Source organism: Pygocentrus nattereri, chromosome 22 (assembly GCF_015220715.1).
Source record: "Pygocentrus nattereri isolate fPygNat1 chromosome 22, fPygNat1.pri, whole genome shotgun sequence".
Classification (NCBI taxonomy): Eukaryota; Metazoa; Chordata; class Actinopteri; order Characiformes; family Serrasalmidae; genus Pygocentrus; species Pygocentrus nattereri.
Window position 1 is genome coordinate 25,527,939 of NC_051232.1, and position 15,511 is coordinate 25,543,449.

Here is a 15,511-nt window from a genome sequence, read left to right on the forward strand (position 1 = left end):
TAAGTTGTTTTATCTTCTGACTTTTGAAAACTGCTCCCATGGCTTTAAAAGAGCAGTGCTCTAAAGACATTACGGAGGATTAAACTCACATGGAGATCAAACATTGACTATAATGGTAAAACATTCATCACTGTTCTTCACGCTTTATACTTTGGACATTTGGTTTTGAATTAGATGTCTTATTTAAACCACTGTCTAAACATCTTGCCTAAATTGGCACAATCTACCAAAGTGCAAATCAACAGTTTGGAGTCTGTTTAGGGAATGTTTTGAACAATATAAAACCCAACTTGATTGCAGATAAATGTAGGAGGAGGTAGATGTGTTCAGACTGATGAGCAGTGAAAACGAAGAAACAATAAAAACAATATCTAGAATGTTCAGAATGCCTTGACTTTCAAAAGTGGCAAACAAACCTTGAGACAAAATGACTGTAAATAGATAACTACAGTATATGATGTTGTAGGTTCTTGATGCTTGGAATATTGAATCCATGAACATCTGAAAATACCTGCTGGTGTCTAACTCTGGCTTCAGGGCAAAAGTTCATAACACTTTTGTGATTGCTCAACTCAAACACGCCTGATTCTACTAACCAATTATTGACCAAATGTAGCATTTTTAAAACATATACTTCAAACTCTGTCTTGGAGGCCCATTTAGAAGCATCTGCTGAGGGTTTGGGGGGCCTACCAACAGATGTAGACGGGCAGCTGGGAACAAACACTCGTAATGAAAAGAGGATTGTCTCAAACAGCTGATGTTTCAGGATCATCTGCCACCCCACAAGCTCCTGCATTACTGTTGACCCCCTTCAGACCCAAAAGGCCCCCTTTAAACTATTTTGTTCATGTGTGGGGATTGGCATGTCTTTTTGACCAGTTGTTTACCATTTCTTTGTGTGGCAGCAATAGTGTAGCAACGTAGACAAAACTGAAAACATGCAGCAACACAGAAATGTGCCTCATACAGAATGGCTGACAAGGCTTTAAAAGCACCGAAACGCTGTGGTTTTAACCACAAGGCAGAGAACGATGACAGTCATAGGCAGTGCAAATCCAAAGTCTACCTAAATTCTGCTTTGGAAGATGAGTCGACTTTATTATTCAAACAGTGACATGACTATTAACTAAAGATAATACGCAGAATTACTTAAGAGTTTGACGGAATATATGCTTTTCACAATCTCAGACATTTCGGCTAATGTGCTCCAAATGGCAGCTACTTTGAAGAATATAAGAAGTTTTGATTTGTTTACCACTGTTGTGGTCACTGCACCATTCCATAAGAGTGATTTAAGAGTTCTTATGTCTTCACTATTATTTCAAAATATAGAAAACTGTAAAATTAAATGATTTATGGGCAGTGTAATTGATTCAATTGTGGTCCATTTATAGCAGGAACATCAATTGCTCGCTCTATGTATGTGTTAAGCTTAAACCAACAGCAATAGACATCCGTAGTACCCTGCAAAAGTCAGAGACCACCCTACATTTGTTTAACTTCAAGTTAAAACCATTAAGTACCCATTGTTAAGGAGATATTTCTGAGACGGTATAAGATACTTGCATAAGGTAGTGCCTTTCCATTGTGAAGACAACACAACACTGTGGGCCTCAAAGGATGTGTAGCTGTCAAGAAGCTGTTACTAAGAAACAGAAATGGATAAAAAAGAAACATTTGCAAATAAAACTTTGGAGATGTGGGAGAATAGCACTCAAGTTCCTTCTGTGACCTGAAAACAGGCCTCCTGAAAACAGTGGGAGCTGTAGTAAAGGCACAGTGCAGACACACTAAATACCAAAAGAAAGAAAGTTGAGGCTTCTCTGTAATTTTCTTTGAAATGAGTGTTTTCTGTTTTTTCCTAATGCTGGAAAATGAATAACTTGTACTCAGAGGTCGTTTAGACTGAAAATGATATAAATGAAGGGTGGCCTCTGACTTGCACAGTTCTCTTAGGAGCGAGACTGAAAGCACCAGAAAACATCATCATCAACAGCGTGAACAAACAGAAGACACTATCAATTATCAGCGACTCTTTCACTTCAGTTTTAGGCAGCTACCTCACCAACCTTGGAAATTCTCAGTTCTTGAAAGTTAATTTACATAAACTGCAGTCATGCATTAAGGCTGCACAGTATATTGTTTGCTAATCGTTCAATATCCATATTGGCCTTTAACTGCTTTATGCAAACAAGGTTTTTAGCCAGTCAGTGTTTTACTCCTCATGGTGAGACTTCTCACCAGTCACAGTTCCAGATGAGTTTCTTTGTCTATTTTGATAAATCAGGGCATCAGACCAACAAAAGCCAGCTTTGGACAAAGTACTGCACGGCAGTCTTTACCCATCACATTTTTGATTCAACAGTATTTCTTAATATACTGTTAGGCTCATCATAATCACCATATGTAGCAATGCACTTGCAGTGCTAGTCATTTGCCCATATAAAGCCTTATTCATGTTGGAGAAAGATTTTTGTGCACAGGTAAAATATCTGAGCCTGTCAGCCAAGATCAGTAGACTTTATATGCTACAGTAACACCAAAACGATTTAACCTGTGAAAGGCCAAACAGTCATATCTCTTTATTCTCTCACAGATCCAGCTGCTGATTGAGATCGTGTGGCCCCTCTTCATCTTTTTCATTCTGATATCCGTGCGACTCCACTATCCTCCGTATGAGCAACATGAATGTAAGTGAACTTTGACACAAAATGGAAATCGAAAATCAAATGTGCTCAGTTCCAGAACTTTCTGCCCACTTCCAGTTCCTTTCTTGACTTGTAGTACATGAGTCATGAGAACTGGTCCAGTCACAAGCTTCTGACTGCGTATCAAAATCATGGAGGTTTGTGGTATCTGTGGTATCTTGTGGTATCTTCACTGCAAATAATAAGTCAACAGGACGTGAAATGTGTTATTGTTCTGTTTACCCACTATTAGGAGTTGAATGACCTCAAAATTTTAAGGCAGTGGGGTTACTTACTTTAACCTCTTAAACTCCTTGGAGCCACCGGTGGTTCCTAAACACACTTCAGCATGTTCTTCATAACTTTCATATTTCATGAGGTACATTCAAAATGTGGGTGTCATATGAGGCTGTAACTGTCTTCTTTCCAGTCAAATAGATGATGTGATTTTAAACCCTTACAATAAAAGAAGCTGAATTTTTTTTTTATCTACTGAAATTTGACCCATTTTCCCACAAATCTGGCCTATAAACTATAAACAGATGGCATATCTTCAGTCATCTACTCTGTAAAAACTAATTTTTATAAAATAATACAAAGAGCGTCTGAGATTTTTGGCTTTCAGCAGCAAATTGTAAGCATATGTGTGCAATATGTGTGATCATAAAACACATGTTCTGTTAATCTGAGGGGAGCTTTTACAATAAAATATATAAATAAATAAACGTTTACATTTATTTCATGCAGTTACTGAATAATTTGCCTTAAGATTTGGTCAAGTAAATTAAAATGGACAAACCATTTATAACCAGGGTGTAACCAAAATATACCCTGGAGAATAAGAGGTTAAAATAATAATAATAATACATTTTTGCAGTATTGACAAGTGAATACCTCTTAAATGTAGGAAATATGCTTAAACTTTCTCATTATGAGCTTGTAAAATATGAGTTTATGCAGCCCACTGGTATACTGATTTTAGCAGCTGAAGTTGTCTTACCGCACAGGCAGATATTTGTAGTCATTTGTACTTGAAAAAAGCAAAACTTGCTTAAAAAATCTAATTTAAGATAAAATACCTTAAAAATTATTGATGTCATAACATGATCTTTTAGATAAAATAAATTCGCCTACGTTTCACTTGCCAAGATATTACATCGTCTTAATCCCAACTGAACGTCATTCAACTTGTCACAAAATCCTCGTGCTAAATAACAGGCAGCAGCTTTTATGGTAACCAAATAGTTAGCATTTCTTAACATGATGGCATGTCATAAGCTCATTAGTTGAAATATCCAATAAAATGATCTGTAAACAGAGGACAAAGTAAAACGCCACATATTTTGACTCTTTGTTTATCCACATATGTAAACGCGTTGGAAGTGATCTTTGTTTCATCTCTTGTAGAGATTTCTGTCCTAGAAGAAACAAGAGGGTGACTTTCATGGCTCTTTAGTGATACAGATCTTATTTTTTACCTTCATAAACAGCCAGACATGCCCCTTACTTCATGATGTGAATGATAGATTACCAATTTTTTTACTGCTTATGAACTGTTTGTGCATAGATATTGCAGAAATTGTGGTTTTGAAATTGCACGAGCAGGTTACCTGAATAAATGTAAAAGTAACTGAGCAATGTATAAAGCGATTGAATTTAAATGACTAGAGTAATGACTCAGCCGAATGGTCTTACAAGGTCAGCCTGTTTTTTATTTACGTTAGCCTGAACTTGAAGTATTTGCATTGAGCCTAGTTGAAGCGTAAATATTTGCTTTTGTTTGAAAGTGACCCCAAGCAATGAGGTCAATGTGCCAGAGCAGCTCCTAGAACAATGTGGAAGTACATGTGATACAGTAGCCCTGAAATGTGCTTCCAGGATTTTTAGAGTGTTTACCTATTCTCTGAAAATTCTGTACTTTGGCCTTGGACCTTCCTGATACACTTTTTTCTTTTCCACTAGCAGTGATGGAATTATATTGGAACCAATGGTATTTTTAAAAAGAACCGGTAAAGTACTGCGCAAATGTCAGAGACCACCCTTCAGCCATTAAATGCAAGATTTCAGTTAATTCAAGTAATACATTTCCATAAGGGTGGAAAAACAGTAGAAAAACAAGAGTTTCCAAAATTGGAGTGCAAAAACTCATTAAGTTACCGAGAAAATGACCTCCATGCAAGACTTGGTAGACCACAAAGACTGTCACCATCAGATAAACAGTACATAAAGCTTTCATCTTTAAAAGAGAGAAGAAAAACAAGCTCCACTCTTGCTTCAGATCAGAAAAAATCCATAGGAGTTTTTGTCCGTCCTTCCACTGTAATTAAGCAACTCAGCATCTGAGTCTTCTTCTGTCAAGAAGCTTTTACTGAGAAAATAAAAAAATAAAAACTGCCAGTGTTCTCAGACCTATAGACTGACCACCCCAGAGTCCTGAAAGTCCTAAAAACCATCACTGAAAGTGTTTAGGATTATTTGGATCATGAGAACCATAAAAGGAAACCAGATTGTAAGATTGAACTTTGGAGGTGTGGAAAAATATCCCTGCAGATTTCTTTCAAAAATTGAAATAGTACTTCTGACTCCGGAACGGAACAGCATCTGTAATAAAACAGCATCTGTAATAAAGCAAAGGGCATTAAAGGATATTTTATTAATCCCTTAAATGGCCAGGGCAGTTGGCAGGCCTAGAGTTTTATTTCACACTTTTATGACCTAAAAACAGCTCAATCAGTTCACACTGAAGTCCCTGTAGTTACTGAATAGTAAGTCTGAGTATGTTATAAGCCTGGGATTTTAATTTAATAAAGGCCAGTAAAAGTGTATTGTATTTAGATGTTGAGGTTTCTGTGTAATTTTCTGTAAAATATCTTTTCTGATTTTCTCCTGATGCTGAAAAATGAATAAGTTAAATAAATAAATCAAGCATGGCCTCTCTTTTGCACAGTACTGTGTATGACATAGAGAACGTGACCTAACAGAATCACTGTTATAAAGGCTGAAGGCTGTTTTGCCTTGGTTTTCGAGCTTATACCTGCCTGTGAGATGTGATTCACCCACCACTGAAAAGTAAATAAAGTGTAACAGTGTTTGTGCACAGTGTGCTCAATTCCCTGTTCACAGATGACTTCATAGGCCAAGCCACTGGGAAAAAAAAGGCCATCACCTTATTAACCTTAATGCACCTGACATACTTTACCTACATGTTTCACCTACTGAAGTCAGAATAGCTCCTTTTGGCTTCAAAATAGCAAGGAGCTTCGCGTGTAACTTGTAAACTTGATAAACTTGTTCAGGTCAGAATATAGTGTAATTATTTACTTAGGCAGTCAGTTCGCGGATGCCAAAGGAGAACAGTCTTCTGTCACTTTCTGAGTAATATGAGGCAATACAGTTTAAGCAATCAAGCTTGTTGTGTGACCATTTTTTATGTCGATGTTTTAAGGGTGTAAAAAAGGTAATGATCTGTGTTTAATTATTTTAGAATTGATTCTAATTGACTACAATAGTATTTGTAAAGATATACACTAACTTTCATTTGTATTGCTGCTCCCTGATCTGTACAGTATCTATTACATCTACATGTCTATATTTGTATACGCATGTGTATATAATAACCTACATTCATATTACTGCATATCTCACTTTATGTATGTGTTATGTATATATGTATATTATATACTATATATTCAATATGTACATTCCTGTATATAAACATAATACACAGATAGATAGATACATATAACACTGCATATATAACACTGTATATTTTATATTGTATGTCTCATATTTTATATTACATATTTCACATTTCACTTATACACACATGTATATAACAGTTATATTTATGCACTGGTCACTGTTACCACCGCACTTTATGTAAATAATGTTATATATTGCACTTCTGGTTAGATGCTAACTACATTTCATTGGCCCTGTACTTGTACTCTGCACAATGACAATAAAGTTGAATCTAATCTAATCTAATCTAATCTAATTCTTTGATCAAAATAAAATTCTCTTATATATTTTCAAATGTAACAATAAAAAAAATCTGACCTTTATATTTGTTTGTTTCATTGTCTAAATTCCACTTTGAAAATAGCTTATCCAGTCACATTTGTAAATTCAGTGCAGCTCCAATCATAATTGTGAATTGAGACAAAATAATGAAATAAAATTAAATAATTGTGAAATTTTAGAGTTTAAAATACCATGAATTGCATCCTAAAGAGCCAAAATCAGATTGAACTGTGATCAAATTTGGTGTTTCGTAACGCCTTGAATCACTTCTTCAAGAATTGTTTTCTGATTGAGTCATTGTGGGCAGAGATTTGAGAATTCATTGAATCACTTCTTATAGAATGAAAATCTAAGTAAATCTCGCAAAGCCAGACATTTCACAATCCATCAAATCATTTTCTAAAGAATCTTCATAAAATTTTGTTTTCAGGGATTGAGATTCATATTGTTTTGGATTGTTTGATAACTGAAAGATTCTTCCCACCTCTTAGGCCATTTTCCCAACAAGGCCATGCCTTCGGCGGGTACTCTACCATGGGTGCAAGGCATCATCTGCAACGCTAACAACCCTTGCTTCCGCTATCCCACTCCTGGAGAGACGCCAGGGGTGGTGGGCAACTTCAACGACTCCATGTAAGCCCTCCATGATCCATACTTTAATAGAGTCTATTTCATTTTGTATTCAGTTCAAGAGCAGACAAAATTGAGCCTTTTAAGTCATAAAATGGTGCCTCCCACAGCACACGTAGCTTATAATTTGAGTTCGCCCATGACGTGAACGCAGCATATGATTTCCAGCAAAAATCTCAAAATCAAATGGAGATGGAAGCAGTAAAGTAAACACATGGAAAGACCCTCTGACGCTAAATGAGCCTAATTAGACACTGTGGTAGTTTAAAGTTTATGTAACTGTAACTGACTCTGTCTCTGTATCTCTTACAGAATCTCCCGGCTGTTTATCGATGCCAAGAAAATCCTCCTTTACAGCCAAAACGACAAGAGCTTTGAAGGCTACAAGGGACTCGTCAGGGCCCTTAGGAAACTGCAAAGGAACACTGCAGGTATGCCAATATTTTCCTCATCGCCACATGCCTTGCCTTGTGGCTTTTATTTGAAGGATTACTAGGAGTTATCATGTGAAAACCTACTAGCCTCAATTCAGGGTCCTACGATCTTAGTATGATTTAGAGTTTCCAAGCAAGAATGCTTACCATCATATAAGACATGGGTGAGCAATGTGATGATCTGCTATAGTTATCACAGTATGTCACAATTCACTTTTTACCGTCCCACATTTATAAAACTGCAAATAGAGATGAAGAGTTATTGAAAGCGAATGTTGTGGAAAAAAATCCAGTGAAGCCACTGCATAGTAACAAGGAGCTGATTGGATGTTGGCCATCATCTTATTTATTAACCAAGTGTTTGCCTGTTTCTCCTGTTCCTTAGTAGACTAAATAAGGCTAAATAGTAATTGTACTTATGGCAATGATAAATATAATTATTTATTTTTTTAAACTTCTTTTACTGATGTTTTGCTGTTGTTTCAAGTTCAGAAAAACGACATACTGTGACACACATGTAGCACCTCACGCTTCCCTCACCAGCTGTAGTGCATTATCAGACCATGCCCTGTGCTGGGCAGCATTAGATAACTTGCTTGTCCCGTGCATGGGGCTAATTAAAGGGAAATATGTGAGGCCCACACCCTCCCAGAGCTTGCAGCCGCTCATTGTATCTGTCTGCACAGTTTAAAGACACCAGGGGCGTCTATGTCTGTCTGTTTCCTGTCTCGCTTCCTGGTTTTCTGCAAATGTTCTAAAATATGGTATCTGATTAGCATGTACCAAGATACAGTACCCTGGAAAAATTCATTTGATTCAGTGCGGTTTTGTCATTTGTTTTACTTACTTTTGTCACTACATGTGTTTTATGTTTCATACATGTTGATAATATTCAGATTTGTGCCACATAATCTAGATCATTTTCTCACAACCAGAAAACATGACATTTGTGTTTGATGTAGCATTTTATAATTTATGCCATTTTGGATGCCAGATTAAAAAAAGAATGTTTTTGAGTAATTTTACAGCATTATTTAAATTTCAAAATGGATAATTATTCATGTAACAATAACGAACAAAGACAGAAAGACAATTATTAATTGTTTTCCATAAACATTATGTTTGCAAACATGACATTTCTGTTTTTTCCGACTGTCAGCTGGCTTGGGTTTATGCAATGGCTTGCTATGCCATCTTGGCAAGACAGTTCCGCTGGAAGCTTAGCAATGCTACAAATGTACACATGTGCCAGCAGCCAAACAGCTACCTGCACTTAGACTCACACGCCAGAAGTTTACTGTTTACATGTTACTTGTTCCTGCATTCTTTCTTTTGTTTTCCATTTGGAAGAGCCTCAAGGTTTTTAAAGAACATGGTGGTATCATACACGATGGAACAATGCACAGACCCATAAACATTTTTCACCAGCTACAGTGTTGTTGACAAGAGCCATTTGAAGGACTTTGTTAAATTCAGGTCATTGCTGTCTAGATTATTTCCATTAGAGGCCAAATAACTGAATGAATACAGCCCAGAGATTCTCTCATAGCAACTGCGGCAGGGTTGGACAAGGCTTTACAGAACATTAGCAAAAATCCCATTAAACCTTATGAATAAGAAAAGTATTTGTCTTGTATGCATGTGAAAGGTCACAATGTTAGGATGGATTGAGTGCAGCTTTTTGTGTGTGTAATGTCAAGATATGCATCGTCATGATATTTAGTTTTTCTGTGGTTTGATGAGCTGAAAGCTCCAGTAGTGCCACATTAAAAAATAAATAAATAAAAAAACATTTTTATTGAATCGACAGCTGAAGGTGGTACATATCTTGATTGCACTATATAAAACAATACTCAGTCTGTCCTAAGTCTATGACCATGCACACATATATAAAATAAATATCATTTCATATTAATAATGCACACTAAATATATGTATTTTGACAAAAACCTGTGCTACACCTTCTCGTTAGGTTGGATATGGCTTTTATCAGTGTGCGGCAAAGCTTGTCCAACTTGCAACAGGGGCTACAAAAGAGCGCTTTTGTGGGCGGAGACTGAATAGGCCAATTCATGACTTTGCCTTCATATCTTGTCCTAGCACTAAGAGTTGGACTATTATGTAAGGCAGAGTTTAATTTTGTCATTTGAATACATTTGATATATTTGATTTTGCAATTTGATATTGGATGGTCAATGATGGGACACAAACACCCACTTCTAATCAAATATATGCAAATGAAAACCTGTCACACACACACTCACTCACACACACACACACTATAGGCAACCTGCATGTCCTTTTACCCGCTACCTTTTGTCCCTCTGCTGCTTAGTGCGGCTTAACTAATTACTTTAGGCCAGTCTTTTCAGGCAGTCACCCATTCCTTTTTCAGTCCCTTTGAGAACTGTCCAGCAAAACTCGATGACCCCTCCAGTTCATTGTAACATTTCCTTGCATGCTTGCACAAGATCTGGCTCTACACAGCAGGATGCTGCCTGTCATTAGTCACTCTCTCTACTCTAAGTTGATTTTACTGGACAGCATTTGTGCTGGGTTCATCAGGTGTTTTAAAGTGTGCTTCACTAAGTTCCATTTATAGGTTTTGACACTCAGGCTTCATTATTTAGTATTTTGAAAAAGGCTAAGGTTGCTAAAGAGGAACAAAATCAGATAGCCATCACTTGGCAATGTGGAAATTATGCTAATTAGTGGCTACTAATGTCCATTCATTGCTAGTCTCATTAACATGTTTGGTCATATTCCTTTAGCCAGTCAGAGCACTAAAGGATTACAGAAGTCACATAGCATGGAATATTGTGGTTTCAGCTTTCATTTAACTTAGTGTTAAGTGTTAGGAAGCATGCTGGGAGTTGTAGCTTTCTACCTGGTGCTGACAGATCTTAATTAATGGCCCCAGAGTGGGATTTGTTTGCTCCTGAGACCTACTTTGCAAAGCGTGCAACACCTACATGCCTTCAGCACCTAGAGAATTACCATGCCCCCGAGCGCCAACCTACAGTTAAACATTTCCCCTTCTTCCAGATGGGAATTCTACTAAGGAAATTTGCTGAGGTCTATGTGAGTTCATTGTAAAACAGGGCAATAAATTTAAGTTTAACAATTTAAAGAAATATTTTTAAAGAAATCTGACACGTCTGTAGCAATGACAGTATGCCACAGGAGTTGCAGATTGAGATTAAATGAAAAGCGCCATGTTTAATGAGTATTAAAGGAGTGCCTTTCCTGGTTCATTGCGCTCTCACCACAAAATACAGGTGACACCAAAAGAATGTTATTTGAGCTCCTTCCTGGACCTAAGATGTTAATATTGCACAAAGGGGAAAGACCGACAGTAACCTCTGAGGGGAAGAAGGCTGACTCAGTCTGGTTTACACTGACAACGCTTCTGGAATATTCTGACACACTAAATACTGTTAAGAGGGCCTTGTTTGCCCTCACTCTATCTCTGCCCTCTGTTTATCCTTGCCATCATATACCAAAGCATGAACAATATTGCTATATGTGGGCACTTTTTCTCCTCTCCTTGGATCACCACCTTATCGTGGTGGAGGGGTTTGCGTGCTTGAATGATCTTAGGAGCTACGTTGTCTGGAGCAAAAGCTCCTGATAGGGTCTCCCATGGCATACTGGTCCTAGGTGACAGGTCAGACAAAGTGTGATCCATAATAACCCCTATGAAGACACAAAAACAGGACTTGTGTACCCTGCCCGGAACAGGGTTACCGGGGCCCCACCCTGGAGCCAGGCCTGGGGGAGGGGCTCGCCAGCGAGCGTCTGGTGGCCGGGCATTTACTCATGGTGCCCGGCCGGGCCCAGCCCGAAGGAGTTACATGAGTCCCCCCTCCCATCGACCCACCACCAATGGGAGGGGCAGTAGTAGGGGTTCGGTGCGTTGTGGATCGGGCAGTGTCCGAAGGCGTGGGCCTTGGCGTTCTGATCCTCGGTTGCTGAAACTGGCTTTTGGAACTTGGAATGTTACCTCACTGGTGGGGAAGGAGCCTGAGTTGGTGCACGAGGTTGAGAGATACCGGCTAGATATAGTCGGGCTCACCTCAACACACAGCTTGGGCTCTGGGTCCAATCTCCTTGAGAGGGGCTGGACTTTATTCTTTTCTGGAGTTGCCCATGGTGAGAGGCGGCGGGCAGGTGTGGGCTTTCTCATAGCCCCTCGACTCGGTGCCTGTATGTTGGGGTTTTCTCCGGTGGACGAGAGGGTAGCTTCCCTACGCCTTCGGGTTGGGGAACGGGTCCTGACTGTTGTCTGTGCTTATGCACCGAACAGCAGTTCAGAGTACCCAACCTTCTTAGAGTCCTTGGGAAGGGTGCTTGAAAGTGCTCCTCCTGGAGACTCTATTGTCCTACTGGGGGACTTCAACGCTCACGTGGGCAATGACAGTGAGACCTGGAGGGGTGTGATTGGGAGGAATGGCCTCTCTGATCTGAACCCGAGTGGTGTTCAGTTTTTGGACTTCTGCGCAAACCACAGTTTGTCCATAACGAACACCATGTTCGAACACAAGGATGTCCATAAGTGCACATGGCACCAGGACACCCTAGGCCGCAGTTCAATGATTGACTTTGTAGTCGTGTCAACGGACTTGCGGCCATGTGTTTTGGACACTCGGGTAAAGAGAGGAGCTGAGCTGTCAACTGATCACCACCTGGTGGTGAGTTGGATCAGGTGGTGGGGGAAGATGCCGGTCAGACCAGGCAAGCCCAAACACATAGTGAGGGTTTGCTGGGAACGTCTAGCAGAAGAACCTGTCAGATTGATCTTCAACTCACACCTCCGTCAGAACTTTGACCAGATATCGGGGGAGGTGGGGGACATTGACTCAGAATGGGCCATGTTCCGTTCCTCCATTGCTGAAGCGGCTGACTGTAGCTGTGGCCGTAAGGTAGTTGGTGCCTGTCGGGGCGGTAATCCTCGAACTCGGTGGTGGACACCCCAGGTGAGAGATGCCGTCAAGCTGAAGAAGTCCTACCGGGCATGGTTGGCCTGTGGGACACCAGAGGCAGCTGGCAGGTATCGACAGGCCAAGCGATCTGCGGCTTCAGTTGTTGCCAAGGCAAAAACCTGTGTATGGGAGGAGTTTGGTGAGGCCTTGGAAACTGTCTTTAAGTCGGCTCCGAAAAGATTCTGGCAAACCGTCAGGCGACTCAGAAGGGGAAAGCAGTGTGCCACTAGCACTGTATATAGTGGAGATGGTGTGCTGCTGACTTCGACTGAAGACGTCATTGGGCGGTGGAAGGAATACTTTGAGGACCTTCTCAATCCCACCGACACGTTCTCCAGTGAGGAGGCTGAGTCTGGGGACATGGGAATAGGCTTGTCCATTACTGAGGCCGAAGTCGCTAAGGTAGTTAAGAAGCTCCTTGGTGGCAAGGCTCCAGGGGTGGATGAGATCCGCCCTGAGTTCCTCAAGGCTCTGGATGTTGTGGGGCTGTCTTGGCTGACACGCCTTTTCAACATTGCGTGGACATCGGGGGCGGTGCCACTGGATTGGCAGACTGGGGTGGTGGACCGGAGGGTGTGTTCCAACTACAGGGGAATCACACTCCTCAGCCTCCCTGGCAAGGTCTATGCAGGGGTACTGGAGAAGAGAGTCCGGCTTATAGTCGAACCTCGGATCCAGGAGGAACAGTGCGGGTTCCGCCCTGGTCGTGGAACACTGGACCAACTCTTCACCCTCTCCAGGATTCTGGAGGGTTCATGGGAGTTTGCCCAACCAGTCCACATGTGCTTTGTGGATCTGGAGAAGGCATTCGACTGTGTTCCCCGGGGTATTCTGTGGGAGGTGCTTCAGGAGTACGGGGTACATGGCTCTTTGCTACGAGCCATTCAGGCCCTGTACAAACAAAGCTGGAGTTTGGTTCGCATAGCCGGCAGTAAGTCAGACTCGTTCCCAGTGAGAGTTGGACTCCGTCAGGGCTGCCCTTTGTCACCGATTCTATTCATAATTTTTATGGATAGAATTTCTAGGCGCAGTCAAGGGATGGAGGGTGTCCGGTTTGGTGACCTCAGGGTCACATCACTGCTGTTTGCAGATGATGTGGTCCTATTGGGGACATCAGGCCGCGAACTTCAGCTTTCGCTGGATCGGTTTGCAGCCGAGTGTGAAGCGGCTGGGATGAGAATCAGTACCTCTAAATCCGAGACCATGGTTCTCAGGCGGAAAAGGGTGGAGAGCCCTCTCTGGGTCGGGGATAGGCTCTTGCCTCAAGTGGAGGAGTTCAAGTATCTCGGGGTCTTGTTCACGAGTGATGGTACAAGGGAGCGGGAGATTGACAGGCGGATTGGTGCTGGGTCAGCAGTGATGCGGGCTCTTTACCGGTCTGTTGTGGTAAAGAAAGAGCTGGGCCATAAGGCAAGGCTCTCGATTTACCGGTCGATCTACGTTCCCACCCTCACCTATGGTCATGAGCTTTGGGTAATGACCGAAAGAATAAGATCGTGAATACAAGCGGCCGAAATGAGTTTCCTCCGCAGGGTGTCTGGACTCTCCCTTAGAGATAGGGTGAGAAGTTCAGTCATCCGGGAGGGACTCGGAGTAGAGCCGCTGCTTCTTCACGTCGAGAGGAGCCAGCTGAGGTGGTTCGGGCATCTGGTTAGGATGCCTCCTGGACGCCTCCCTCGGGAGGTGTCACAGGTGAGTCCACCTGGGAGGAGACCCCGGGGAAGACCCAGGACACGCTGGCGTGACTATATCGCCCAGCTGGCCTGGGAGCGCCTCGGAATCCCCCTTGGAGAGCTGGTGGAAGTGGCTGGGGAAAGGGAGGTCTGGGCTTCATTGCTTAGGATGCTGCCCCCGCGACCCGAACCCCGGACAAGCGGAAGATAATGGATGGATGGATGGATGGATGGGCACTTTTTCTTGTGATTGCTGCAGTGTCTGTACCACATATGTTACCTGTTTGCCACTTTTCTTCCTCTCTGTATTAAATGAAAGAAATGATCATTTATATATGTATTACAGCCATCACTGTTGATTTGCATTAGTAATCTCATAAGCTCCTGATTATTTTGTTAAGGCCACACAGCAAAAATGGTAGCTGGACTGTAATAAAGCATAGTTTCTCTAAGATGCCATAACATTTTTTTGAAGAAACACTATATAGTGTTTAAAGACTGCTTCTTCACATGCTTTGTGTGCCTTGGTCTACTTCCAAGTCCTCACTGCTGATGGGAAAACATGTTTATGATGCTCCGCACCAAACGGAATTTGGTGTCAGAGTATCCTTTGCTCTACATCCTGTTTCATCTCTTTACAGGCACTCTTATCATTGTTACAGCATAGGCTGGCACTATTAATCATATACAAGCAATGGAATAATAGTAAAGCAATGCATTTTAGATTGCATCCTGGCACAGGACTGCTATATGTACTTTTGTTAGATGGTGCCAGGCATCAGTTTGTGTTTTGGCACTAATGAGGGCAACCATGGCAGGTACTGAGGATCCACACGGAATTCCTGACCAATCAACAAACATCCACATGAAAAACATATAGTAAACTGGTCAATCAAACCAAATGAAAAGATACAGTGACACAAAAGCATAACCTCTGGTGTGGACTTAAAACGTCTTCTTCAGAAAAATAAAAACTACTGTGTAGGCTGTCTCAACATCAGGCTGCTGATCATTACATCATTGTTATGACGATCATTGCTAAGTCATTCATTGATCAATTTTAATCCAAGTCTTTTTAA

General features: G+C 41.1%; 1 protein-coding gene across 2 annotated transcripts in view; it reads left to right on the plus strand.

Moving 5' to 3' along the window:
- The window catches only part of abca1a (ATP-binding cassette, sub-family A (ABC1), member 1A), a 50,331-nt gene that overhangs the window by 3,185 nt on the left and 31,635 nt on the right, over positions 1-15,511 (plus strand). For both annotated transcript variants that reach the window (XM_037532632.1, XM_037532633.1), the window contains exons 3-5: positions 2,600-2,693; positions 7,205-7,346; positions 7,656-7,774. In XM_037532632.1, the coding sequence (XP_037388529.1) occupies positions 2,600-2,693; positions 7,205-7,346; positions 7,656-7,774 (355 nt within the window). The remainder of the gene's footprint in view (positions 1-2,599; positions 2,694-7,204; positions 7,347-7,655; positions 7,775-15,511) is intronic.